Source organism: Lonchura striata, chromosome 33 (assembly GCF_046129695.1).
Source record: "Lonchura striata isolate bLonStr1 chromosome 33, bLonStr1.mat, whole genome shotgun sequence".
Classification (NCBI taxonomy): domain Eukaryota; kingdom Metazoa; phylum Chordata; class Aves; order Passeriformes; family Estrildidae; genus Lonchura; species Lonchura striata.
Genome location: NC_134635.1, coordinates 1,801,749 through 1,829,238, shown reverse-complemented (window position 1 = coordinate 1,829,238; position 27,490 = coordinate 1,801,749). Strand labels below are relative to the sequence as shown.

The following is a 27,490-nucleotide window of genomic DNA, read 5'->3' as shown; positions in this document are numbered from 1 at the left end:
CCCCCGTGGGGGCACGTGGAGGGGCAGCCACAGAGCCCTGCCCGGCAGCACGTCCCAACCTGACTGGCACTCAGCACCTCTGAGGCAAAACGGTCCCACAAGCCGGGGAGAGGGACTGGGGGGCTGCTCCTCTGCCCGCAGCGTTGCCCCTTGGCACTCGCCACACCAGGGGAGCCCTGCCCAGGACCCCCAGCCGGTCCTGGCACTCTGGGAAGGGGGAGTGCTGACCCTGGACCCTCATGCTCTGCCATGGGCTCCACCTCCTCCCTCCAGCCGGGCAGAGGAGCCAGGCTGTGCCTCTGCCTCCTCACCCTAAAGGCAAAGGGGCTGGGCAGAGCAATCTGGGGCTGGAGGTGGGCATCGGGCAGCCCCTGCTGTGACAGAGGCCAAGCTGGAGGAGCTGCCAGCGTCAGCCTGCCCCGAGGACAGGCTGTGGGACAGCGTGGGGGGCTGAGCTCCCCAGAGAGGCCAGAGTTTGGGCAAAGGGCTCTGACCTGTCCTACGCCTCCGGCGGGAGGGCAGAACTCACAGATGGTGATGAGCAAGGGCAGGGTGACCCCCCTGGGGCAGTCAGCAGAGCCCCCTCCTCACCCCGCTGGGCCAGCTCTGGGGCTGGCGCCATCCTCATCCCTGCCGTGACCCCGTGCCTGGAACAGCCCCTCCACGGCCCCGGCTGGTGCCTCTCACCTCATTTTCCCTCCGGCACGGCGGGGCTGGTGCTCTGCTTCTCCTGCCTCGGGTGCCGCCGGGATGCCCGGCTCCCTCCCGCCCGCGTGGGCGCCGCCAGGACTCACATGTTGGATGGGAGTTTGGGCTTCGCCGTTTCCACCTCGGGGCTGAAGGCCACGGAGCCCTTGCGGGAGGGACCTGGCGGCTGCCTGGACGCGGAGCTGGGGGATTGGGGAGTGGACGCTGCCGCGGAGGAGCGGCCGGGCTGAGCCAGCGATCCTGAAGGCATCTGCTGCGAGTGTGCGGGCTGGCCGGGCAGCCCCGCGCTCGGCTTGGCCAGGAGTCCGGCTACCGAGGGCGAGGACCTGCGGGCCAAATTCCCCGCAGATTTCCTGCCCTGCTTCAAAGAGCTCCCGTCGCCTTGCTGGGCTACTTTATTGGGAAGGGAGGGCTGCGAGGCAGACAGGAGCCGCACATCCTGCGTGAGCCGCCCCAGCGGCAGGCCCTGGATGCTCCTGTGCTTCACCAGCTGCTGCGGCTGCATCAGGAGGGAGATGTGGGAGCCGGTGGCTCGGGACAGGCTGTAGTGGAGCGTTCTCCCCGGCGGCAGCGCCTGCTCGGAGCTGGGGGACGCGGCGCCCGCCGCTTGCTGCAGCAGCGAGGTGGACACCGAGGCGCCGCGGGAGCGGGAGAGTTGGGGCTGGGGGGCGGCCGGGGGCTGCTTGGGCCCCGCGGGCATCTCCGCCCTCTGCGCGGAGCGGGGCAGGGGCTGCGGTCTCTGGCCCCCGCCCTCCAGCGGCGCCTGCGGCTGGACCACGGGCGAGGAGGGCGAAGCGGCGGCCGGGGTCTGCAGGTGGGACGGCGCCCCGGAGGGCGAGCCGACGGAGGAGGGTCGGGAGCCCCCCAGGCTGGGCTGGGAGCGGCGAACGGGCTTGGTGAGCAGCGTGGCTTCGGGAGAGAGCGGGCTGGAGATGGAGGAGGGCGGCAGGAAGATGTGAGCCTGCAGGCTGTGCTGGTGGGTCAGCGCGATGGCCACGTTGGTGGTGGCGGCGGCCGTCTGCAGCGGGGCGTGCACCAGCGGCTCCCAAATCACCGGCTTGCCGCTCAGCTCCCGGCCCATCGCCATCTGCTGCAGGTCCTGGATGTTGTGGGCCATGTCCTGGTCGTGCTTCACGATCTGCTGGATCATCTCGTTGTTCAGGGGTCCCGAGCTGTGCTCGGCTCGCTTGCGGAGCAAGATGGAGTTCTTCTTCCCTGCAGAGGAGGCAGGAGCGTCACCGACCCTGGAGTGTGGGCAGGGTGGCAGTGGGGAAGGGACAACAAAACCTCGCCAGCGTTCCAGGGGAAGCAAGACCCTGGGAAGGGTCCAGGCTGGAGCAGTGGAAGCAGCAGGGACACAACAGGAGAGCCCTGACTCCAAAGGGGCTGGGGGCTGGGGTCCTGCTTGTCCACAGGCAAGGAAGGGTGAGGACAAGCAGCTGATCGCTGCCAAGCACTGAGTGCAGTGCAGTTACGTTTTCCCCAGGGAAACCTGTCCTGCAGCACTGCCTGGATCTTGCTAGTGGGGAGAGAAAGGACAGGCTCCTTCCTCCCGCTCCCCATCATCCTCATTGCTGGGCACCCACGGCGTTGGGGCGCTGTGATCACCTCATGTGATCACCACCTGTGATCACAAACCTGTCCTACAGCACTGCCTGGATCTTGCTAGTGGAGAGAGAAAGGACAGGCTCCTTCCTCCCGCTCCCCATCATCCTCACTGCTGGGCACCCACGGCGTTGGGGCGCTGTGATCACCTCATGCCACCTCTGTGACTCCACCACCCGTGGGTCTGGGGGCCGGTGGGCCCCCGGGAGTGGCTGTAGAGGTGGCTGCGCTGAGCCCAGGGGGGTCACTCCTCCTCACCTATGCGGTCCAGCCGGTCCATGGCCACCGTCTCGAAGGCCCTGCGCATCATGGGGTACTCCTCCAGCACCTCGTTGAAGTTATCCACGGACAGCGAGTAGAGGCGGCAGTAGGTGTCGGCCCTCACGCTGGCCGTGCGCCTGCCCCGCGTCAGGAGGCAGATCTCTGCAGGGCCACGGGGCTGGGGTCAGGGCGACACAGCCATCCACCCCCCTCCCACCCTGCCAGCAGGAGCAGGGCTGCCCGGCACCCCACCACCCTGCACAAAGCTCGGCTCAGAGGCAGGGACTGACCCTGCAGCCTGGCACAGCATTTTCCTCCCTCTCCAGGCCATGGAGACACCCCCAGGTGTGGCTGCTGTGATGGCCTGGCCTGTTTCCCTCCCAGAGCTGTGCCTGTAATCCTACAAACCGGCTCAGATGTTCTGCTCTAAGCCCCACTCCTCCCTGGCCAGCAGTGGATGCTCCCTCTGCCCCAGCCAGACAGAACTGGGGTGGAATGGATGCCAAGACTTTGGCACTGGGCAAGAGGAGAAGGGCAGGCAGAAACATTAGGGATGCCCCAGCTTCTGCTCCCGGACAGCTTTTGTCCCCTGCTCTGTTCACCAGCTCCCCCAGCCCAGCCTCACCCCCAAAGTAGGAGCCATCAGACAGCTTTGTCTCCTTGTTGCCCTTGGTGAGGATGCTGACCACGCCGTGCTGGATGAAGTACATCTTTTTGCCCACGGTGCCCTCACGGATGATGAAGTCCCCAGGCTGGAAGACCTCGAAGCGCAGCTTGGTCAGCATGGCCGTCACGAAGTTGGGGTCGGCGTTGGCGAACAGGGGCATGTTGGCCACCAGGTTGCGGCAGTTGAAGTTGATGATTTCCTGAGGGGTGAGGAACGGGTCAGTGGGGACGTCGCCGAGCCTGGCCCCTGCCACCACCAGCCTCTGCCCTCCTGGCCACAGCACAGGAGTGCTGCCTGCACCTCTTTGAGCGGCTCGCTGAGCTCCCCCAGGATGTTCTCCTCGTCGAACATCTTGCCCTGGTAGCGGTGCTCGTAGTACTCGTGGATCCGCTGGCGCGTGTCCCCAGGCAGCTTGTGGAATGACATGTACTGCTCCACTTGCTTGTACTGCAGGGACAAGGGGAGGCACACAGGGCTGAGCTGGGACCACCTGCGTGGCTGGACCACGCCTCCCTTCTCCTCGGTGGTGTAGATACACACAGCCCTGCTCCAGCGCCCACGGGGACAAAGGACAGCACGCCTGTGCACTGAGGATGCAGGTGGGCCCAGGGCAGGGGGCAGGATGGGGCCACGCTGTGCAGGAGTGACCCCAATATGGACACTCTTTCTCAACAGACAACCTCAGCTTCACCTGCAACAACCCAAGGGAGGGTGGCAAGGACAAAGATCCCAACCTCAGCGCACGGCAGCTGTGCCGAGCTGGTTCTGGAGCTGGACCCGCTCTTTCCCCAGCACCCAGGCCCTCCCTCCCTCACCCCGCCGACCTTCTCCTGGTACTGGCGCCGGGACGAGTCCAGCGACTGGATGAGGGCGGTGGCGTGGCCGATGAACATGGCGTAGCAGGTGGCCCCCACGATCATGCTGAGCATGGTGAGCCACACGTCGGTCATGCCCTCGGGCGCCTGCTGCCCGTAGCCGATGCACAGCATGTGGCTCATAGCCTTGAACAGGGCGTGCGAGTACTGCTTGCCCCATGAGTCGTTCTGCAGGCGAGGGACAGCGCTGCTGAAGGGTTTGGTGTGCACCTGAACCCCCCAGTCCCACCTCCCTAAGCTGGGGAGTCCAGGCACCCAGTGAGAAGAAGGTTCCTCCAAGGCCAAAGGGATGAGTTGTCCTCCAGGAAAATGGAACTGGAGTGTGTGAAGCCCTGAGCAGGCACGAGTCCATGCTCTGGGGAGGAGGTAGGAGCCCCATTGTCCTATTCCCTCCCCGAGGGATTCCCTGACTCCAGCGGGATGGGCTGAGATGGGAAGGTGATGCAGAGATTCCCACTGCTGGGACCACAGAGACAATGCTCACCAGCACATCTCCCAGCAGCTCCAGCCTTGGGCTGAGAGACAGGAAACCAAATCCCCTCCCCACCACAACAAATCCCAGCTGGAACCACCCCAGTCTGGGCACTCACCACCATGTGGTTCTTGGAGACCCAGCAGTCCTCGGGGAAGTCCTGCAGCATGGGCACCAGGAACTGCAGGCAGCCATCCCAGTGGCACAGCAGCAGCATCATCCCGATGAGGTTGAAGATCCTCACCACGGCGCTGGCCAGGTCGTACGTCATGTGGAAGATCTGGGGAATGCGCAGGAGCGGAGCTGCAGAGGAACTCTTCTCCAAGAACAGCCCTCGGAGCCCTCTGCCCTTCAGACAGGGGAGCCCCGAGCTGGCCTGGGACCCCGAGCAGGAGACCCCCAAGGGGTTCTCACCTCCTCCCACTGGTGGATGTAGCGGATGAGGCGCGAGAGGCGCAGCAGGCGCAGCAGGCTGAGGATCTTGGTGAAGCGCACGATGCGCAGGGCCCGGGCTGTCTTGTAGACATCAGAATCCACCTGGGTCTCCAGGTCAACAATGAGGAAAATGTAGTCAACAGGGATGGAGGAGATGAAGTCGACCAGGAACCAGCTCTTCAAGTACTTCATTTTGATGGTGTGAGGGTCAAGAATGATCTCCGTGTTGTCCTCCACCACGATGCCTGTCCGGAAGTTCAGCACCAGGTCAGCCAGGAAGAAAGTGTCCGAAAGCACGTTGAAAACGATCCAGGGAGGGGTGTTCTCATCCTTGAAGAAGGTGATGCCCACGGGCAGGATGATCAAATTCCCCACCATCAGGAGCAGCATGATGAGGTCCCAGTAAAACCTGCAGGGGGTGGGAATGCAGGGGCCAGAGCGGGACACAGGCAGTTAGACAATAAACCCAGGATGAAATTTGGGTCTGACAGGGTGCTGAGGAGACACACACACACGTGCCTGCCCACACACACGACTAACACCCTGCTGCTTGGCTGGGACGGACGTGAGCAGAAGTGGGGTGCAGAAGTCCCCCTGTGTGGGAATGGGCGGTGTGGGAGCTTGGCTGTCCCTCTTTCTCCATGCACACCTATGCCCCCACCCCAAAGCTGCCACACACCCCACGGAGAACTCAGAGAGGATGTGGGCTTTGCTCCCTCGAGGCTCCTTGTCATCCGCTGTCTCCCTGGCACCACCCGAGTTGGCTTAGCAGGATTTGGGATAAGCTTTGCTGGTTATGCAAACCGAGCTCCCCGGGGGCAGCACAGAAGGAGCAGGGAGGCTGTTGTGGTGAGCCAGGCAGCAGCCAGACAAGGATAGACAGTGCTGGTACCAGGGGAAGGTCCAACCCTACGGGCAGGATGAAGGACTCCTCATCCACCTCCTTTTGCTGGGAGTGGATGGGCTCGGAGGGTTTGGAAGGAAAGCCCAGAGATGCCGGCAGCAGCTGGTTCTGTCAGGGCACCCAGCAGCCCTGTTCACATGCAAATGCCACCGGGATGTTCTCATTCTTCACACAGACACTTCACGACTTTCTCCACCAGGCTTGTGACTCCTGGGATCCCCCGTCAGAGCCTTCATGGGAAAACAAACCCAGCTTTAGGTGTCCCTGTTTGTCCCAGCCCTGGCTCACATCTCCAAGGGTGATTTCAGGCCAGCTCTTAGTGCCCAGGCAATCCAAACCAGCTTTTAGAGGTGGCAGAAGCCTGTGGGGATTTCCTACCCCACACCCGTGGTGGGACGGGGATATTGGGAATTCTGGAGATGGGAGAAGGGAAGGGAAGGGAAGGGAAGGGAAGGGAAGGGAAGGGAAGGGAAGGGAAGGGAAGGGAAGGGAAGGGAAGGGAAGGGAAGTCGTGGTGCCATGAGAGGCTTCTTCAGAGAGAGCATCACAGCCTGAGGGGGGGCAGGGTCCTCAAGGAGCCACCCCAAGGTCAGAGTGACACCAGGTCTACAAACCACCCCAGGGTCAGGAGCCTCTCCTGAGTTAACACCTTCCTGCCAGTGGCCAGGATTTGCTGGGATTTCCAGGGAAGGAACTGCAGCTGAGGCAGAAAGGGCCTGACCCAGCGGAGGAATTGCCTCCTGCACCTCCATGCTGTGCCCTGAGGAGCTGAGCAGGGAAGCTGCCTGTCCCTGGAGCTGCCCAAGCTTGCCTGGAGCTCTCGCTTCAGATTTAGGCTTAAGCTCTTTAGGACAGGCCTTGTCCTTCAGTACGTGTCAGACTGAACACTCAGGGCCCTGATCTCCATGGCCTTTATGTATCTCCCTAATGTGATAAACACCGGAGTAATCCCCCTGGCTGTCTACCTGCCAGCTACCTTCACGGTGCTGCTTGCAGAAGCTGCTCCTGCCAAGCTCAAGGCTCCCAAACTTTGGGATTCCCAGGGAAAAGGGCTCTCAGGGCTGGGGTGCTGCAAGGGACCCAGGGGTGAGGGGAGATGGCTACAGGTGCTGGGGACCCACACCGGGTGCTGGCTCCATTCTGAGGTTCTTCCCAGGCTGGGGACATCATCCATGTCACAGCTTGCTGCGGGAGATGACTGCCTGGCAGCTTCATTCCCCGTGGAGAAAGCCCACCCTATATGACTCAACATCCCCGTGACACCCAGTTCCTCCCACATCATCCATCCCCGAGCTCCCGCTGTGATCCCGGTGACACCGAGAGCCGGGCCCGGCTCCTCGCTGGGTGACCAGCCCCGCTCCAGCCGCGGGGAGCCGCGTCCCAGCGGGATGAAGGCTCCGGATCAAATTAAAAACAGCATCGAGAAGGGCGGGGGGAAGCTCTAAGGGCAGGCGAAGCCCAGCAAACCCTGCCGCCGCCTCCGCACGCCCGGGGCCGGGGCAGCGGGGACCGGCGGAGCCGAGCTGCCCCCGGGCACCGGGAGCCCCGAGAGCCCGCGGGTGCTGGGGCAGGACAGAGCCGCCGGTGCGGGCGGGATAATCCCCGACGGGAAGGGGCTGGGGCAGCGGGCCCCGGGCCCCGGCGGTCGGCAGCCTCCTCCCCGGGCCGGTGCGGAGCCCCGGTTACCGGCACTTGTTGCCCCTACGGTGTCGGGCGGCGGGGCGGCGCTCAGCACCACGGACAGCGGGCACCAGGCCGGGCGGCGGAGCCGGTGACCGGCGCCGGGATGGGGGTCGGTGCCGGTGGCGGGGCGGGGGTCGCGGGGCCCCGGTCCCACCTGAAGTCGCTGTAGGGATGGATAATCCAGGCGCCCGCCGACTTCACCCGCTGCCGCTCGATCTCCACGGCCCGGTGGCTGCCGAACATGCGCAGCGAGAACTTGTTCACGGCGGGCTGCAGCATCGCCCCGAGCTGCCGCTGCACGAACGTGCCCGCCGCCGCCGCCGCCGCCGCCTCGCCCTCCGCCGCGATCTGCTCCGTCGCCGCCGCCGAGGCCGGGGCCGCGCCCGACGCCCCCGCGGGCGCCCCCGCTGCCTCCCCGTCCAGCAGCGGCGGCTTCTCCCGCGGCTCGGGGCTTCGCCTCGGCGCCGCCTCCATCCCGCCGCCGCCGCCGCCGCCGCCGCGCCTCACGTTTCCTTCAAACGCCCTTGCCCGGGCGCCCTGCCCGTCGCCCCGCCGCACATGCCCGGCCCCGGGCGGGCGGGCGCTCGCTCGCCGCCCGCGGCCGCCCGCTCACCGAGCGCTCACGAAGCTCCGCCGGCGCCCGCCTGTTGCGCACGCTCCGGCGCGGGCGCGGCGGCCGCCGGCAGCCGGGAAGCGCCGGTGGCACCGGAGCGGCGGAGAGGGGAGCGGCGAGGCCCGGGCGGCACCGGAGCGGCGGGACCCCGCGGCGGGAGGGGCGGGGCGGGGCTGGCGGGAGGGACCTCGGGAAGGAGAACGCGCCCCCGGTCCGGCCCCGGTACCACCGGGGGAACCGATGAGGGGCGGGGCTTCACGAGAGAGGGGCGGGGCTACCTATAGAGACCCCGCCCTTTCTGCCTGGCCCCGCCCATCGGCGGCAGCGAGGCTAGGGGGCGTGGCTTGTGAGGAGCTGGGCGTGGCTTATGGAGGCGGTGGGCAGCGTATTAGCATAGGCCCCGCCCCTAGAGCGGGCCCGCCCTCGGCCCCGTCAGGAGAGGGGCGTGGCTTCGGTGAGGAGGTGGGCGGGGCGATCAGCGCAGGCCACGCCCCTCGGATCCCACCCAGCGCCGTCGGGACAGCGAAAGGGGCGTGGCTTACAAATTGGGCGATGCCCCGCCCTCCTGTTTAACCCCGCCCACCGCGGCGTGACGCAGCTCCGCGCGCCTGCGTGCGTGCGTGCGTGCGTGCGTGAGCGAGCGCGTACGTGCGCGCGCGGCCCCGCGGGCTGGCAGGACCCGGATCGGCGGCGGCGGCGGGAGCTGGAGCGGGGCCCCGGGGCCCACGGCCGCCATCACGGATTTCCTGTGGGACAAGCGCACCGGGCTGGCTGCCAGGACGGTGCGAGGCCGCGCGGGGCGGGGGCGGGGTGGGTAGGCCGCGGGCGGTGAGGGCGGCGCGGGGAGGGCCCGCTTCGCGGTTCCCGGTTTGCCGTTCCCGGTTTGGTGGTTCCCGATGGGAATCGGCAGCCTTGGGTGTTCCTGGGGGGGGCGGCGCGGCCGGATGGCCCGGGGGAACCGGGTGGAGGCCTCCCCGCCGAGGCCGCCCCGCCCTCTCCCGGTGTCCCGGTGCTTCCGGCCCCGCCCGGCGCGGCCGCCATCACCGGCCCCAATCCGGTTCCAGCCCCGCTGCTCGTTCCGCGGATTCGGGGCTTGGCGGGCCGCCAGCGCCGCTCCCTTCGCCCCGCGGTTGGACACCGCCAGGCTCGGCGGCAGCCCGGGCAAAGCCCCCGGTGCGGGCGGTACCGGGCCCGTGCCCCCGGTCAGCCCGGGGCCGGTCCGGCCTGTCCGAGCCCTGCCGGTGATGTCAGCACAGGGCGGGGACGGGGACGCAGCCAGGGGCGTTTTGGATGGGGGAAAATTCCGGCTTCTCTTGCGGCCGTGGCACGGATTGCCCAGAGAAGCCGTGGCTGCCCCATCCCTGGGATGTTCAAAGGCAGCTTGGGCGAGCACTGGGGCAAACTGGGCTAGTGAAAAGTGGCACTGAGTGAGTTTTGGGGGTCCCGCCCAGTTAATAATTCTGTCATTCCCAAATCCGCGTGGGGAATGTCGGAGAGGCTGCGAGGGGTTGTGCCCGCTGTGCCACCCCACCTCGCTGGCCCCTCGGCTCCAGCCTCTCGTTTTCCCCCAGGTGGGCAGAGCTGAGGGTCTGCGGGGCTCTGGTGATGTCCTTTGGGAAGAGAAGGTTTGCTCCTGGGTGGACAGAGGGAATTGTGTCACCAATCTGAGTTGGAAGGGATCCACAGGCATCAGCAAGTCCTGACGTCCTTCCCCAGGGACAACAACCCCACCCTGTGCATCCCTGGGAGCGTTGTCCAAACCCTCCTGGGGCTGGGATCATTCCCTGGGGAGCCTGGGCAGTGCCCAGCAACCTCTGGGAGAAAAACCTTGTCCTGAAATCCAACCTAAACCCCCCCTGACACAGCTCCAGCCGTTCCCTGGGGTGCTGTCACTGTCCCACAGAGCAGAGATTGGGGCTGTCTCTCCTGAGGAAGCCCCCTGAGACCTCTCCTGAGTCCCAGCTGAACAGAACAAATGCCCCCAGCTGCTCCTGGTGGGCTCCCCTAGCCCCTTCCCCACCCTTGTCAGAGTCACTTGGCAGTAAACCTGAGAGGAGCTGCTCTCTGGGCATCCATTGCTACATTATGCCTTTTTCTGACCCAGAGATGAGGCAACTGAGAGGTTTTTTTTTAAACTTTTATTCTATTCTCTGTCCTTTGTGAAGGCTGAGACAATACAGATGTTATAATCCACGCCATCACAATCAGATTCTAATTATTTTTTTAATTACAGTACATTATAATCATTTTTTTGGCTTATCAGTTTTAGCCACATCATACCTTAAAGTAAATAGTTTAAAATTATCCCTCGTGGGTCTTACCACAACGCATCTTTCATAATTCTAGTTCTCCAAAGATTCTGGTCTTATTTGCAAGGCCACCTTTTGGAACTTCTGTCAGGCTTTGAGGATTTTCTATAAAATCCATTTCTCACCTTGCCCAGGGACTCTGGTGATACCCAGGGCTTCATTTCCCCTTCCCTCACCTTCCTTGGTGCTGCTCCCCTCCTTCCTGGGCAGCTTAAAGAGAGAAGGTGCAAAAGCTGTTCCTGGAGCTGTGGGCAGTGGAGATGGGCGTGAAGGAGGGGTCTCAACCTGGGAAGGAGAACCACGGGGCAAGTGGGGGGTCTCACCTTGTCCTGTGGGGCTCTGGGGTCCCTCAGGTTGCTCTCCTCTCTCTCACATCCCCTGGCACACTCACACACGTTGGGTTCCTGTCCCATGCAGCTGCTAATGCTGCCTGGGTGACCCCATGGGTGTCTCGCTGTCCCTGCTGTCCTCATGGGGTCCCTGCTGTCCCCATGGGTGTCTCGCTGTCCCTGCTGTCCCCACGGGGTCCCTGCTGTCCCCATGGGTGTCTCACAGGGTCTCTGCTGTCCTCACAAGTTCCTGCTGTCCCCACGGGTGCCTCACAGGGTCTCTGCTGTCCTCACAAGTTCCTGCTGTCCCCACGGGTGCCTCACAGGGTCCCTGCTGTCCTCACAAGTGTCTCACGGGGTCTCTGCTGTCCCCACAGGTGTCTCACAGAGTCCCTGCTGTCCTCACAGGGTCCCTGCTGTCCCTGTGGGGTCCCTGCTATCCCCACAGGTGTCTCACTGTCCCTGCTGTCCCCACGGGGTCCCTGCTGTCCCCACGGGTGCCTTGCAGGGTCCCTGCTGTCCTCACAGGGTCCCTGCTGTCCCCACAAGTTCCTGCTGTCCCCATGGGTGCCTCACAGTGTCCCTGCTGTCCCCGCGGGTGCCTGATGGTGCCCACTGTCCCTGCGGGGTCCCTCCTGTCCCCGTGGGTGCCTGACTGTCCCCACTGTCCCCACGGGGTCCCTGACTGTCCCTGCAGGTCTCTGACTGTCCCCGCGGGTGCCCCGCTGTCCCTGTGGGTGCCTGACTGTCCCTGCTGTCCCCATGGTGTCCCCGCAGTGTCCCCGCGGGTCCCTGACGGTCCCCGCTGTCCCCGCGGGTCCCTGACTGTCCCTGCTGTCCCCATGGCGTCCCCGCAGTGTCCCCGCGGGTCTCTGACGGTCCCTGCTGTCCCCGCGGTGTCCCCGCTGTCCCCGCGGGTCCCTGACGGTCCCCGCTGTCTCCACGGTGTCCCCGCTGTCCCCATGGTGTCCCCGCTGTCCCCGCGGGTCCCTGACGGTCCCCGCTGTCCCCGCAGATGCCGCACTCCCGGAGGTACCGCTCGTCGGAGCGCAGCAGCCGCGGCAGTTACCACGAGCGCTACCGGAGCCGCAAGCACAAGCGGCGGCGGACGCGCTCCCGCTCCAGCAGCAGCGAGCGGGACCGGCGGCACCGGCGGGAGGACAGCTACCACGTCCGATCCCGGAGGTGAGCGACAGGGGCAGGGGGACACGTCCGGGTGGCTTTGGGATGTCTCCAGAGAGGGAGACCCCATGCTCACCCTGGGCAGCTGCTCCAGTGCTCTGCCACCCTCCATGAGAAGACTTTCCTTGTGTTGAGGTAGTGCAGGTGTGTTTTAGTTTATGGTTTTGCTCCTTGTCCTGTCACTGGGCACCACTGAAAGGTGTCTGGCACCATCCTGGCACCTGCCTTGGGAACACTGATGTGGGATGTCTCCAGAGAAGGAGGTGCCAGGCTCACCCTGGGCTGCTGTTCCAGTGTTCTGCCACCCTCCACGAGAAGAATTTCCTTGTGTTGAGCTAGTGTTGGTGTGTTTTAATTTATGGTTTTGCTCCCCATCCTGTCGCTGGGCACCACTGAAAGGTGTCTGGCACCATCCTGGCACCTGCCTTGGCAATATTGATGTGGGATGTCTCCAGAGAAGGAGGTACCAGGCTCGCCCTGGGCAGCTGCTCCAGTGCTCTGCCACCCTCCACGGGAAGAGCTTCTTCCTTGTGTTGAGGTAGTGTTGGTGTGTTTTAATTTATGGTTTTGCTCCCCATTTTGTCACTGGGCACCACTGAAAAGTGTCTGGCACCATCCTGGCACCTGCTTTGGGGATACTGATGTGGGATATCTCCAGAGAGGGAAACCCCTCCAGAGAGGCTCGCCCTGGCTACCTGTTCTGGTGCTCTGCCACCCTCCATGAGAATTTCCTTGTGTTGAGGTAGTGTTGGTGTGTTTTAGTTTATGGTTTTGCTCCCCATCCTGTTGCTGGGCACCACTGAAAGGTGTCTGGCACCATCCTGGCACCTGCCTTGGAGATACTGATGTGCAGTAATGAGATTTCCTCTCAGTCTTCTCCAGACTAACGAGGCCCATCTCCCACAGTCTCTGCTCATTAAGAGGGATGCTCCAGTCCCTTAATCATGGCCTAGTCATCCATACTCACCCAGCTTCCATGTGACCTGGGCCTGCTCTGAGCTGTCACAGCCTGGGCAGTGCTTGTCACCAAAGCCCCTCACTCCCTTCTCAGGGAAACTTCCCTGTCCTTCCACCCAGGAGCCCCTCTGGCAGTGCCACTCCACCACCTGAGCTGGGACTGAGCCCACAGAGGTGGCTTCAGTGACCCAATGGTTGCTCTGTTTGACTCCCTACACACCCCACAGTCCCAGTCAGACCAGTTTTCTTACTGGTTCAGCCCTGGTTTCTCACAGCAGAGTCTCAGACATCTCAGTCGTTAAAAATGTTTCATCTTGGTGCAATAACAAAGTTCACAGCTCTAGCTGGTGCCTTCAAGGAGGGACCTGCTGAGCTTTTATCCCTTCACAGTTTCAGGACAGGAAGATTTGGGGTCTTCAGCTCAGAGTGTCCCTCAGTGTCCCTCACCTGGCTGGGACACAGGTCCCTGTCCCTCTTGTTATGCAAAGGATTGGCAGTTCTTGGCTTTTTGCCTTGGGCTCCCACCCCTCAAAGCACAGCAAAAGTTTTGGTGTTCCCAACATAGCAAGGACATGGAACTGTTGGAACAGTCCAGAGGAGGCTGGGAAGTTGTTCAGAGGATTGGAACACCTTCCTCATGGAGGAAGGTTGTGAGAGAATTTAGGCTAGGAGCGTTTTCCAACCTGGAGAAGAGAAAGTTGTGAGAGAATTTGGGCTAGGAGCGTTTTCCAACCTGGAGAAGAGAAGGTTGTAAGAGAATTTGGGCTGGGAGAGTTTTCCAGCCTGGAGAAGAGAAAACTATGAGAGAATTTGGGCTGGGAGAGTTTTCTAGCCTGGAGAAGAGAAGGTTGTGAGAGAATTTGGGCTGGGAGCATTTTCCAAACTGGAGAAGAGAAAGTTGTGAGAGAACTGAGGCTGGGAGAGTTTTCCAGCCTGGAGAAGAGAAGGTTGTGAGAGAATTTGGGCTGGGAGAGTTTTCCAGCCTGGAGAAGAGAAGGTTGTGAGAGAATTTGGGCTGGGAGAGTTTTCCAGCCTGGAGAAGAGAAGGTTGTGAGAGAATTTGGGCTGGGAGAGTTTTCCAGCCTGGAGAAGAGAAGGTTGTGAGAGAATTTGGGCTGGGAGAGTTTTCCAGCCTGGAGAAGAGAAGGTTGTGAGAGAATTTGGGCTGGGAGAGTTTTCCAGCCTGGAGAAGAGAAGGTTGTGAGAGAATTTGGGCTGGGAGAGTTTTCCAGCCTGGAGAAGAGAAGGTTGTGAGAGAATTTGGGCTGGGAGAGTTTTCCAGCCTGGAGAAGAGAAGGTTGTGAGAGAATTTGGGCTGGGAGAGTTTTCCAGCCTGGAGAAGAGAAGGTTGTGAGAGAATTTGGGCTGGGAGAGTTTTCCAGCCTGGAGAAGAGAAGGTTGTGAGAGAATTTGGGCTGGGAGAGTTTTCCAGCCTGGAGAAGAGAAAATTGTGAGAGAACTGGGGCTGGGACCTGGAGAAGAGAAAATTGTGAGAGAATTTGGGCTGGGAGAGTTTTCCAGCCTGGAGAAGAGAAGATTTTGCACCTTCCAGTTTTAAAGGGGACCTACAAGGAAGCTGGAGAGGGACCCTCCATGAGGAGCTGTAGTGATAGGACAAGGAGTAATGGGTACAAATTGAAAGAGAGGGAATTTAGGCTAGGCTTGGGCAGATCTTCCCTGTGAGGGTGGTGAGACCCCTGCACACAGGTTGGATGTGGATGCCCCAACCCTGTCAACGTTCAAGGCCAGACTGGACAAGGCAGTCTGGTCTAGTGAGAGGCAATGATGATCTTCAGGTCCATTCCAACCCCTCAACATTCCCTGGTGTAGGAATGTGACCTCTGTTGATGGAGTGAAGTTTCTCTCTTCAATTTGGTAAAAAGACACCTCTGGGGCTTCACTTCAGACCTGGGGCTGCCCAACTGGACAGAAACCTAGAGGTCTCACATAGGTAATTCACTAGAAAAAGAAGAGAACAAAGGAAATAATCCATTTTGTGGGGTGTTTTAGCAGGAACAAGAACCTCTTGCCCCCGGCTCGGTTTTTCTCTGTCAGACCTTTGCCGTTTTGTCTTTTATTAAACTTTTTTCTGTTTCCAGCACTACCTCAGAAGCCATCCTGTTAATTTTAGATAGCAGAACTCTCTGGGGTGTGCTGGGTTCTCTGCGAGCTCGTAACACCCAAAGAGTTAACACATCACTGTGGGAATTCAAAATGTCTCTTAGACATTTTTAGAGGTTTTAGGCTTTAGTTAAAAGTATTTTAGATTTTGGTAGGCAGCTGAAAAACAGCTGTGATTTTGAGTTTGAGCTATGGAATGAATTACTAACTTTAGAGGTAGAATAAGTAGTTATAAAAGGTTAGATAGTATAGTAAAAGTAGTTATAAAATAGAGGGGAATTTTTTTTAGTATTGTATAGGAGGGTTTTAGTATATGTATAAAGGGGTTTTTACTTTGTATATGGGAGTTGGAAGTTCTAAGATAGAGGAAAGTGGGCCGATCCTATCGTTCCTCTTTCTTCTTCCTTACCTCCATGTTCTTAGTAATGTTGGCACTCACAGATTAAAGTAGAAAAGCACTTTGTAATGTAAGTAGTAGGTATTGGGAGAAAACTATAAACATGTAATACGTAATATATCATATAAAAGATAGCAGCAGCCCTGGGTGGGGGGAGAGACAAAGAAGAAGACAGCAGATAGAGAAAATGTCAGGGTGTGTGTGTGCCTCTGCCCAGGCCACTGATCAAACAGCTGCAGCCCGAGAACATAATCTGTTAGATAACTAGCAATAAATCGTCTTGAGACCAAACAAGAGACTGCAGAGCTTTTCTTCAGAATCACGGGTTAGAGGAGAAATTTCACCACCGCATGGGAACCCAAAACAAGGCCGAGATTCTCACACCTCACCCCTCCGCCTCCCCCTGCCCAGCTACGACGACCACTCCGCAGACCGACGGGCCTACGACCGCCGTTACTGTGACAGCTACCGGCGCAACGACTACAGCCGCGAGCGGGGCGACGCCTACTACGAGCCCGAGTACCGCCACTCCTACGAGTACCGGCGCTCCCGGGACCGCGAGGGCAGCTACCGGAGCTGCAAAAGCAGCCGGCGTAAGCACAGGCGGAGGCGGCGCCGCAGCCGGTCCTTTAGCCGCTCCTCATCGGTGAGTATCGTGCCGTGCCGCGCCTGCCCTGTAACCTTTCTCTCCCAGGTGCTGAGCTGGGTAAGTAGAAAACTCACTTTATAACGCTCCCTCCGAGTCGGATTGAAGCGTGTGTGTGTGTGTGTGTTAGAGGAGTTTCGGTGCAGAGCGTTCCTGCCCACGTCCCCGTGCGCCGTGGTGCCAGCCGGGCACGGGTGGCTCAGGCCCTCTCTGAGGTGGGAGGACAGGAGTGCCCCGCGAGGCTGGCGGGTCCCCGGGGTGGTGCTGCATCTCCTCGCGTTCAGCGATGCTCGCGGAGCGCTGTGAGGAGCCCCAGCCAGGCGGGATTTGTGCAAGGCTCCGACAGCCAGCGCTCAGCTGCTCCCAGTCCCACAGAGCCTGGGACAGGTGACTGCCCCTGTGGTCCCTGTTTCGGGCCCTGGCTCTGGGGGTTGAGAACCTGCTCCAGAGCAGGATCCTCCTGGGTGGGCCCAGCTGATGTGGGCTTTGCGGAGGAGCAGAGCTTTTGGAGCACTCGGCTCAGGTGGAGGCAGAACCATCCCAGGCTCTTCCCGGAAGCATCCCTGGCTTTCTCTTCTTGTCTGTTCTGCTGTTCACCTTCCACTTCTGTTAGACCCCAGACACATTCTCTGCTCTGTGTGTGGAGCTCTCAGTGTTGTCTGGTCTGTTCTGGCTCTGTGTCCAGGGAGGGGATTGGGGGCTGGATTTGGGTCCCAAATCTGCTGTCTGGTTGCTCCCAGGTATGGGGATACTTAGCTGAGGAACCGAAGGCAGGAATTTTCTCTTCTCCGGCATAAACCTCTTTTATCTGCCTCATCCCAGGCTGTCCCTGTTCCCTGTTGGGTTCTGCTTCTCTTCTGGAAGTTAGTCCTTCCAGGATCAGCTTCTTTGGGGGAGGGTCTAGGAAGAACTGTCCATCTTTCCCCAGGCAGTCACTGCGAACTTTCCGTTTTGGATGGATCATTGTATCTAGAGCTGCTTTTCTGAAATCTCAGAATTCATCTTTCCCTGAGTGTCGGGGCTGGGGGAAGCTGTGTGGGCGGTTATTGGAGTGGGATAGGGGTGCCTGTGGGGGCAGCCTGGGCTTGTGCAGGACCTCCCAGCACCTGCCTCCTGCTGCCCGTGCTCTGCGGCGGCCGTGGGGCCGGGGAGCCCTTCCCCGTGGCCTCTGGCCCTCGGCGTGCTCAGGCAGTCCCCAGGACCCGAAGGCCAGTGCTGTTCCTCTCTGAGCCCCCGTGGGAGCGAGAGCAGCCAGCCCTTTCCACGCCCCTCAGCTCCCTCACTCTGACAGCTCTGCTGTCACTCTGGTTCGGGTTGGGGCTGTTTGTAGGTTCTTTTTTTTTCTTTTTTCTTTTGTTTTTTCCTTTTTCTTTTTTTTTTCCTTTTTTTTAATTTTTTTTTTTGCTACAACGAAAAGCAAACTGTTTTTTTCTTTTCTGAGCTAGTGTGTTGTATCTTGACATGTTCCCTTGCAATATCCCTATCGTTATATATTCCTCTGTGCCGTATGAATTGGCTGGGAATCTCCTCCTGCAACCCCTCCTCAAACAACCATGTGAATTTCCAAACCAACCAATGCGTGACGCTGGCTGCTGCGCTGGTTTGAAAATCTGATTGGTGAATGATGAATTCCCTGTCTGCCTGGGCCAGCAGCGGAGTCGACAGAGCAGCAGAAGGGCCAAGAGTGTGGAGGACGACGACGAGGGGCATCTGATCTATCGCGTCGGCGACTGGCTACAAGAAAGATGTACAGCCAAATCGTAACATAATTTAGCTCTCTAGTTAAGCTCCCATCGCAGTCGCAGATCTGTCTTATCTTTCTGTTTCATTTTATTTTCATTGTTTATTAAAGAGAAAAACCCTCTCCTTTTCCTTCCCCTTTTGTTAAAGCTACGTTTATATTGTGTATTGTTACTGAAGTGCCAGGGAATTAGGGCAGCTGCCTTGTGCAGCCGGTGTCAGCCTTCCGCTGCTCCGGTCTCTCCAGCTGTGTGCAGGTTAGGTGTTGCAATGCATTCTCCTCTGCCCTGTGTATCGCTGCAGCCAGGTCCTGCTCCCTCTCTCAGCTCCTTCCCTCTCCTTCTCTCCCTCCCAGATGAGATTATCAGCACCCTGGGGGAAGGCACGTTCGGCAGAGTGGTGCAGTGCATGGATCACCGGAGGTATGTGGGGGAAAGGAGAGACCGCAGCTGGCAACGGAGCCTTTTGGGCATAACGTGGGAGCCTGGGGGTGAAAATCAGTCTCCTGGTTTCCAATATCCTCTGCTGCTCCAGGCTCTCACCCTGCTTGTGTTGCCCATGTGCTGGGGAAAGCTTCAGGGCTGTTCTGTAGGGAGGGAAAGGGAAACCTTTGGTGGACACCCCTTAATGATGAGCTGCTTGAGCAAGGGAGGCTGGTCAGAAGGTCCCTTTCACAGGGCACAGCCCCTGTTACCTGCTCAGGGCTCACCTTGTGCTTTCTTCCTGTTTCTCCCACAGGGGTGGTGCACGTGTTGCTCTGAAAATCATCAAAAACGTAGAGAAATACAAAGAGGCTGCTCGACTGGAAATCAACGTGCTGGAGAAAATCAACGAGAAGGATCCTGAGAACACAAAGTGAGTGTGCCCTTGGTGTTCAGCAGGACGGGCCGGTTTCAGGGCTGGGGTGGAAGAGGTGCTTGGTGTTGTGTGGTTGAATGTGGTCCTGGATAGTTTTGGAAGCATCTTGGCTTGCTGTGAGACGCAGACTGAGCAGGGAAAGGAGGAGCCTGACGCAGGGGTGACACAGCTGAGCAGTGCCTGCAGAGCTGTTCCCAACTGGAATGTTTCTGTCAGTCTCTGTGTCAGGATGTTTGACTGGTTTGACTACCACGGCCACATGTGCATCTCCTTCGAGCTGCTGGGGCTCAGCACCTTTGATTTCCTGAAGGATAACAACTACCTGCCTTACCCCATCCACCAAGTACGGCACATGGCCTTCCAGGTGTGCCAGGCTGTGAAGTGTAAGTGTTCCCTGCTGCTCTCCCCTGCTTTGGGCTGACCCGGGGAGCTGAGTAGGTTGCACTTCTGCAACTGGTGGCCCAGAGCAACAAGTTTTTGCTGTGGTTCTGAGCCTGAGCCTTCCCGCCCCTCTGGGAATGAGTGCTCTTCATTTTCTGATGCTTGTGGGCTGGCAGTAGCTCAGAGCACTCCAGCATCCACCCCCCTTCACCTTCTGGTGATCAATACAATAAATCTTTGTGCTTCTGCTGAAGCATTGTGGCCTGGGCTTTGCCTGGCTGTTCACAACAGGTTGAAATGTGGGTTAAACTGGTGCCAGTATGAGCAAACTGAACCAGTGATGGCTTTTTTAGGGGGTGGTGCAGCCTTGTTCTGCTTCTCTCCCCTCACCCAGACTCTGTTTGCTCCCTCAGTTCTGCATGACAATAAACTCACCCACACTGACCTCAAGCCAGAGAACATCCTCTTCGTGAACTCTGACTACGAGCTCTCCTACAACCTGGAAAAGGTAACACACTGCCTCGACTTGGCTCTCCTCTTGGTGTCCCTGACCTTGCCAGAGGAGAGACACAGCCCCAGGGGTTGTGGGCTCCATGCAGTCCTTCAGGGCTGTGCATGATCTGCCAGGCAGTGCTGAGTTAGCCACGGTGACCCCAGGTGTAGCTGGCTGGTGGTGGGAGCTCGTCTGGGGCTGCCAAAACCTTCCCCTCCCGTGGTGCCCTCAGCTGTGTAAGCTCCCAGGTGATGGATCCCATTGTGCCCCTTGCAGAAGCGGGATGAGAGGAGCGTGAAGAGCACGGCCATCAGGGTGGTGGATTTTGGCAGTGCCACCTTTGACCACGAGCATCACAGCACCATCGTCTCCACCAGGCACTACCGGGCCCCTGAAGTCATCCTGGGTAAGGTGCCACTGGGTCTCTGCCAGGGCAGGTGTGCCCCTTGAGGGCACCGAGTGCTGCCCGCTGGGCTGGGGAGTGTTGGGCTTGGCTTCCACATCATTCAGGAGCTTTGTGGGTTTGCCCTGGGAGATGGGAAGTGCTTGATTGAACAGCTCTGCAGTGCTGTTAAATCTGTTTCCTGAGAAAGGTCATGGTTACAGCCCTGTCATTATTCTGGGTTTGTTTCACCTGGAGAAAAGGAGGTTCAGAGGGGACCATCTCACTCTCCACAATTTCCTCATGGGGGATTGGGCTCTGCTCCCAGGGAGCAAGGGACAGGACAGGAAGAAACGGCCTCAAGTTGTGCCAGGGTTGGACATCAGGAGGAATTTCTTCCTGGAAAGGGTGGTCAGGCATTGGAAGGGGCTGCCCAGGGAGGTTTGGAGTCCCCATTCCTGGAGGTGTCCAAGGAATGGCTCGATGTGGCACTCAGTGTCCTGGACTGGGTGACAAGGTGGGGATTGGTCACAGGTTGGAGTTGGTGATCTTGAAGGTCTTTTCCAACCTTGCTGATTCCTTGATCCATCATCAGCTGGGTGGTATATTGCCAGCAGAGCACCAGGAGCCTGGCTGGAATAGGATGTTATTTATTTTTTTTTATCAGTTATTTATTTCTAAAAGAGAGAGGGATTTGGACTCTTGGGTTGTAACTGGATCATTTATTTAAATGACATTGTTTTTCAGAGCTTGGCTGGAGCCAGCCCTGTGATGTGTGGAGTATTGGCTGCATCATCTTTGAGTATTATGTGGGTTTCACCCTTTTCCAGGTGAGAACTGTGTTGTGTGGGTATTTCCCAGCTGTGAGAGGATGCTGGCTGCTTCCCTGAGACTGATGGGGGTCCCTCCATCACTGCAGTCTTGTGGAGACACCCAAGGTGTTGGCCAGGAAGGGGTTCTGGGTGGGGGAATACCCAGGGCTGGAGGCAGAACCGCTGGAATCTGTTCCATGCCTTCCCTTTACATTTCTCCCTGCCAGACACATGACAACCGGGAGCACCTGGCCATGATGGAGAGGATCCTGGGGCCAATTCCTTCTCGGATGGTCCGGAAGACAAGGTGAGCAAGGCCAGCTGGGCACTGCAGGTTTGCCAGTCCTCCTGCTCCATGGGCAGACCCCACTTTGGAGCTGCCTGCCCAGCCAGCTGTGCCCCACTGGGGCTGGCACCCTGCTGCTGCTGCTGCAGGGTGTGTCGTGCTCAGGTGTAACCTGCTGCCACCTCTTAACTCTGACAGGAAACAGAAATATTTCTACCACGGCCGCCTGGACTGGGATGAGAACACCTCAGCTGGACGCTATGTTAGGGAGAACTGCAAACCACTGCGGGTAAGGCAGCTTGGCCCCTCCCTAGATTCTCCCTCTCTGGGCCAGCAGAAGAGTGGTTGAAGGGATCCTTGGCTGTCCCAGCAATAGGAAGCTGCAGCAGCCTGAGTTTAATGTGGAGGACAAGGAGGGCATGAAAAGTTAAGGATGTGCCCGGGGAAGGGAGGGTGCGTGAAAATCTGTCCGTTTTGGCTAGAGAAGTGCAGAGCTCAGCTGCAGGCTGAGTGATGGTGTGAACAAACATCTCTGAGCCCGGGGAACATCCCAGAACGGGGTGTAGCCTCCTTGAGCCTCACCTTCCCCCTCCCTCCACCTGGCAGCGATACCTGACCTCGGAGGCCGAGGACCACCACCGCCTGTTCGACCTCATCGAGAGCATGCTGGAGTACGAGCCCTCCAAGCGTGTCACCCTGGCCGAGGCCCTGAAGCACCCCTTCTTTGACATGCTAGGCATGGAGCCCAGCACAAAAATGTGGGACTCGAGCCGGGACATCAGCCGGTGACGCCACAGGTGCCAGCCAGCCCTCGGATTCTAGCCCCCGTGGAGGCCTGTGTGATTTCTATTCAGACACTTGGTGCTTTTTTTTTGGGTTTTTTTTTTTTTTTTATACATGAGATGAACTTCCTGGATAAGTTTGTAAAGCTGTTAATATGTGAGATACTGTAAATAGCCCAGATTCTCTGTCAGCCTAGGAGCACCACGGGCCTGACCTGCTGTCGCTGCTGCCATTCTCGTGAGGTGAGGGGGGCCTGTGTGTCCGTGCTGTAAATACCTCTTGTCCTGTGTTGCTTTGTCTCCTGTTCCTGCCCTCCTCGGTGTAAATACTCCAGGACTCGCAGCTCTCTGTAGCTTATCTGTTTCCTTGTAAGTTATGGAACTGGTGGGACTGCATGGGAATTATTTTTTGGATCAATGTCATAGCCCATCCCCACACCAGAGTTTTATAAGAATTTTGTACAGTCTTTGTGAAAAATAAATATGAAGTGAATAAAGCACCTGGTCTGGGTTCGGCCCGGCAGCAGCTGAGCCTGGGGTTGTTCTGCTGTGCTCTGTGGGGAAAAGGAGAGATTAAAGGAACTTTGTGATCCAGCTGCACCATTCCTACACTGAGCAGGAGCTGCTCTTGGCCATCAGGGCTGCAGCTGGACCTGAGCAGATGCTGTTGTGTGGGACAGAAGATCAGGGACTGGCCCTTTCTTCATGGCCTGGGTCCATTTTTGGGGTGGGAGGCACAGAAAGGACAGTGGGGCCCTCGGAGAGCTGCTCTCTCACCTGAAGGAACCTCTCAGCCTCAGCTGGGGGGGGTGGCTGTTGGAAAAGGGGTTGTCAGGAGCCCACATCCAGCTGTCCTACACCCACCCCAGGCCTGGCTGTGGCTTTTTGACTTTTCCCAGCTCTGCAGGGAGGCTGGGCCTTGGTTTGGGCTGTTCCCTGGGCGTTGCTGGGGCCGTGTCACAGCTGATGGCAGCGGGGAGAGTCTCACTGGGGTGTGGGTGACAGACTTCCTAACCCTCTGCTGTGGCACCAGCAGGCTGTGCCAGGCTGTCACCATGCCGAGGGGAGAGGAGAAGTCTGGTTTCACCTGGAGGGAGCGTGGGGAAGGGTGACACTGACACAGTGATCTCCATGGGCTCACCTTCCTCCTGAGGCAGCAGGGGCAGCTCCTGTGCCACTGCCCCGGTTAAATCGACTGTGTCGTTTCTTAGAATTCAAGAAAATCACAAATTCATGCTGCTGACCGTGGAGCCGGGGGCGATGGATAGCGGGACACTGGGGAGTGACGGGAGGTGGATACCGGGACACCAGGAGGCGATGGGCGATGGACACCGGGACACCGGGAGGTGACAGGCAATGGATAGCGGGACACTGGGGTGTGATGGGCTATAGATACTGGGACACCGGGGGGTGACGGGCGATGGATACCGGGACACTGGGGTGTGATGGGCTATAGATACTGGGACACCGGGGGGTGATGCGCGATGGATACCGGGACACCGGGCGGTGACAGGCGATGGATACCGGGACACCGGGAGGCGACGGGCGATGGATACCGGGACACCGGGGGGTGACGGGCGATGGATACCGGGACACCGGGGGGTGACGGGCGATGGATACCGGGACACCGGGAGGTGAAGGGCTATAGATACCGGGACACCGGGGGGTGACGGGCGATGGATACCGGGACACCGGGGGGTGATGCGCGATGGATACCGGGACACCGGGGGGTGACGGGCTATAGATACCGGGACACCGGGAGGCCACGGGCGATGGATACCGGGACACCGGGGGGACCCCAAAGGAAAGCGAGGGGGGTGGGGTGAGATGGGCGCGCCGCACGTGACCCCCCACCCGGGACACGTGGCCGCGTCACGCGCGCGCCCCGCCCGGCGCGTGCGCAGCCGCCCCCTGCGGCGGGGCGGGGCGGGGCTCCGCGATGACGTCACGGCGGCGCGGGGCCAATCGGCGGCGCGGAGGGGCGGGGCCTGGCGCCGGTGCCGCGGGTCCCGCGCGCTCCCGGCCCGGTCCGGCCATGGCCCAGCGCGGCGGCCCCGCCGCGCTCCCGGACAACCCCTTCCAGGACCCCGCCGCGCTGCAGCCCCGGCCCGCCGCCGTGCTGGACGGCTACAACCCCTTCGAGAGCGACGCGGTGAGCGCCGCGGCCTGCCCGGACGCCGCGGCCTGCCCGTGCACCGGATCTCCTTCCCGGGGGAAGCGGAGCGCTCCCCGCTGCCGGCGCGGTCTCACCTCTCTCCTCTTCCCCTGCAGCCACCGCCGCCGTTCCAGACCCCTTCGGTAGCGCCGCCGCCCCCGGTACCGGCGGCCGCGCAGCCCCCGCGGAAGGCGAGTCCCACCGAGCCCCGCAACTATGGCTCCTACGGTTCGCAGGTACGGGCGGAGGCGCCGGCGGGCCGGGGGGGCTCGGGCGCCGGCGGGAGCCCAGGGTTTGTGTCCCCCCTCTCCGCAGGCCTCGGCCGCCGCCGCCACGGCGGAGCTGCTGAAGCGGCAGGAGGAGCTGAACCGGAAAGCGGAGGAGCTGGACCGGCGGGAGCGGGAGCTGCAGAACGCGGCCCTCGGCGGTTCCCAGAGTGAGTGGCTGCGGGGCTGGGCAGGGAGGGGAACCCGCTTGGACCCCTCCTCGCTCTTCCTCACCCCTTCCCGTCCGCAGCGAGGCTCAACAACTGGCCCCCGCTGCCGTCCTTCTGCCCGGTGAAGCCCTGCTTCTACCAGGACATCCCCGTGGAGATCCCGGCCGACTTCCAGAAGACAGTTACAACCATGTACTACCTCTGGATGGGTGAGGCTGCAGGCGAGCCTGGGGCAGGTGGAAGGATGAACGTCCTGTGCTGCTGCTCTGGGGGAATTGGGATGAGCAGGTGGTGGTAAAGGTGGGATTGGCTCCTGAGAGCTGTCCTCTCCCTCAGCCAGCACCATCACTCTCTTCCTGAACTTCCTGTCCTCGCTGGCCTGGTTCTGCGTGGACCCTAGCTCCGGGTCTGGGTTTGGCCTCTCCATCCTCTGGGCTCTGCTCTACACGCCCTGCTCCTTCGTCTGCTGGTATCGGCCCATGTACAAAGCTTTCAGGTGTGTCCCTGAACCCTGTGCACCTGCTCGGGCTCCTCTTTGTTCCACCCCGAGCTCCCCGTCCTCCTGCTTCAAGGAAAGTTTGAGAGCTTCCTCCTGTGGCCTAACCGTGCCCGTTTCTTCCTGCCAGGAGTGACAGTTCCTTCAACTTCTTTGTCTTCTTCTTCGTCTTCTTTGCCCAGAACGTGATGTACGTGCTGCAGGCCATCGGCATCCCAAACTGGGGATTCAGGTGCGCCGTGTGCTGACCCTGGCAAGGCGAGAGGCGGGCGGGGAAGAGGGAACCCGGGGCCAACAACAGCCTCTTGTTTTGCAGCGGCTGGATCCTGAGCCTGATAGCCCTGCGGACTAACACGGCCGTGGCTGTGATGATGATCCTGGTGTCCTTGTCCTTCACGGCGGTGGCCGTGCTGGGGATCATCATGCTGAAAAAGGTGGGTTCGCATCACAACCTGTCCCTTTGCTGGGGAGCTTTGGGCCCTCACAACTCTGTTTGCCAGGGCCCTGACCCCCAGGCTGCTCCTGCCCTCCAGATCCACTCCCTGTACCGCCGCACGGGTGCCAGCTTCCAGAAGGCCCAGGAGGAGTTTGCAGCCGGGGTCTTCTCCAACCAGGCCGTGCGCACGGCCGCGGCCAACGCCGCCGCGGGCGCGGCCACCAACGCCTTCCGCGCCCCGTAGCCCCGCGGGTGCCCGGCCCTGCCCCTTCCCCGGCGCACGGGAGCTCTTCCCGAGGAAGAGGAAACCCGAGTCGCGCTCTCACTGGATCCCCGTGCGTCCGCATCAGCTGTCAGAGGCTGCCTCATCCCAGCTTGGAAGCGCTGGTGCCTGAATCGTCTGCTGCTCTTAACCCCCTTTCCTCACGGACAGAGGCTGTTCTGGTTTGTGCTGGTCCCCTCCCCTCAGCAGACTGGGGGGAGCAGGGTGGGGAGCGCTGAGGACGAGCCCTGAGCCATCGCCTGCCCTTCCAGCACCAGCTGCTGAGGGCAGGAGCCTCCTCCAGATGGCTGGAATGCTGCTTCCAGGGACTGGAATTTGCCTTCCTTGTGCTCTCCTGTTTCCCCACCTGGTGATGACGCTTGCGTGCCCTGGGGTGTGGAGGGTCCCCTGCCCCCCGTGTGCCCAGGGACCCCCATGCTCTGCCAAGAATGTCATCGCCCTCTTCCTCCTGGGGCTTGCTCCAGTGGGATGAGGATGGGGCTGGTGCTTTCCCCAGGGTGTCTTGCCCTTTTGTCCTGTCCCTTTCCCCATCCTCTCCCTCTCTTCAGGCCCAGGGATGAGGAGAGCAGGGCAGGGACGGGCAGAGCTCAGGCAGCTGCTGCTTGTGGGGATCCTGCCTTTAGCCCACGTGGAACCCAAAGCTGGGCTGGGTGCCGAGGAGGAGCCCTGGTGTTTACATGGCACCCCCTTGCCTCCAGGGAGGGCTGAACAGCTCCTCCAGTCCCCCTCCCCACCCGCTTCGAGGACTGTGACCCCTCGGTGCCCCCAGCACCCTTCACACTCCTCGGGGGCTGAGCCAGCCCGGCGCCCCCCTTACCTGCCCTCTGTCCCCTGCCCTGGTGTCCCTGGGGGTCCCCAGGACAGGTCTCCTGCATTCTGCTTCACTCCATCTCCTCTCGGATGCTCCCGGTTTGTCCCCGCAGCTCCGGGGCTGGCGAGGGGCTTTGTGCCTTCAGCTGTGGGGGCCGGTGCCCTCCCGGTCCCGCTGCGGCCGGGGCTCCTGCGGGGGTCCCGCCTCCTCCGCTGCTCCCCGTGTGCTGTTCCCGACCGCTCCCGGTTTATTTAAGGAATAAATGAAGGTTCACTCTGCTCCTTCGCCATCTCCGCGCGCCCACCGGGGCTGGGGGGAGCGGCGGGGCCGCTGCCGGTGCCGCCGCTCCCGGGGGTGGTGGGGATGGACTACAGCTCCCGTCGTGCCGCTCAGGGCCGGCCCCGGGGCGGGCGCGGCCGAGCAGCCGCCGGCCCGTGGGACCGTCCCCGCCGCTCCCGGCGCTCCGCCGCCCGCCTCCGGCTGCGCTCCCGGAGGGCGCGGCGGCGGCGATGCTCGCCCGCGGCTTTCCGCCGGCCCGGCGTGCCCGCCCGCCGCTCCCCGCGGCGCCGGGGCTGCGGGGCGCGGGCCGGACGGACCGCCGGTAGCCGCCCGCCCCTACCGGTACCGGCCCGGCAGCGGGACCCAGCCCTGCGCCCGCCGCCCGCGGAGGATGCTCCGCTCCGGACCGCGGCTCCCGCCTGCTGCCGCTGCCCCGGGGGCCGCGTCCCGGGCGGCGGCTCTCGGACCCCGCGGGGCGGGATGAGCTGCCGGCGGGGGCCCGGCGCTCCACCGACGGCCAGGGAGGAGGCGGCGGTCCCGGGGCCGCGCTGTGTGTCCGGCCGGCGGCTCTAGGCCGGTTCTGTTCTCCGCGGGGCTCCGCGTGGCCGTGGGCGCTGCCCGAGCCCCCCCGCCCGGGGCAGTGAAGAGCCGCCGTCAGCATCCTCCGGCAGGCCGAAAGGTGGAGCCCGGCCCGTT

The 27,490-nt window shown here is 61.1% G+C and overlaps 3 protein-coding genes across 4 annotated transcripts; 2 read left to right on the top strand and 1 right to left on the bottom strand.

The window, feature by feature from the left end:
* Positions 1-719: 719 nt before the first annotated feature.
* On the bottom strand, positions 720-8,084 carry HCN3 (hyperpolarization activated cyclic nucleotide gated potassium channel 3). Its single transcript, XM_021532258.3, has 8 exons — positions 7,765-8,084; positions 5,003-5,432; positions 4,707-4,868; positions 4,066-4,284; positions 3,542-3,688; positions 3,200-3,440; positions 2,572-2,736; positions 720-1,923 (listed from the first exon to the last, which is right to left on the bottom strand). The coding sequence occupies exons 1-8, from the start codon at positions 8,082-8,084 to the stop codon at positions 791-793; spliced, it is 2,817 nt and encodes a 938-aa protein (XP_021387933.2). The 3' UTR covers positions 720-790.
* A 760-nt stretch (positions 8,085-8,844) lies between these two features.
* Positions 8,845-22,395, top strand: CLK2 (CDC like kinase 2). 2 transcript variants are annotated; one of them, XM_021532170.3, is made up of 13 exons: positions 8,845-9,005; positions 11,877-12,046; positions 15,930-16,164; positions 17,818-17,911; positions 18,260-18,326; positions 18,643-18,759; positions 18,979-19,145; positions 19,557-19,651; positions 19,913-20,042; positions 20,766-20,848; positions 21,058-21,137; positions 21,315-21,405; positions 21,723-22,395. In XM_021532170.3, exons 2-13 carry the CDS (start codon positions 11,877-11,879, stop codon positions 21,903-21,905), a joined length of 1,512 nt encoding a protein of 503 aa, XP_021387845.1. In that variant the 5' UTR covers positions 8,845-9,005; the 3' UTR covers positions 21,906-22,395. The 2 variants fall into 2 exon arrangements, with proteins under 2 accessions (XP_021387845.1, XP_021387844.1); XM_021532169.2 differs by having other exon boundaries at positions 17,815-17,911.
* A 1,512-nt stretch (positions 22,396-23,907) lies between these two features.
* On the top strand, positions 23,908-26,793 carry SCAMP3 (secretory carrier membrane protein 3). The gene is made up of 8 exons (XM_021532171.2): positions 23,908-24,050; positions 24,170-24,289; positions 24,369-24,489; positions 24,570-24,698; positions 24,826-24,985; positions 25,116-25,217; positions 25,302-25,419; positions 25,519-26,793. Exons 1-8 carry the CDS (start codon positions 23,934-23,936, stop codon positions 25,663-25,665), a joined length of 1,014 nt encoding a protein of 337 aa, XP_021387846.2. The 5' UTR covers positions 23,908-23,933; the 3' UTR covers positions 25,666-26,793.
* The last annotated feature ends 697 nt before the right edge of the window (positions 26,794-27,490 follow it).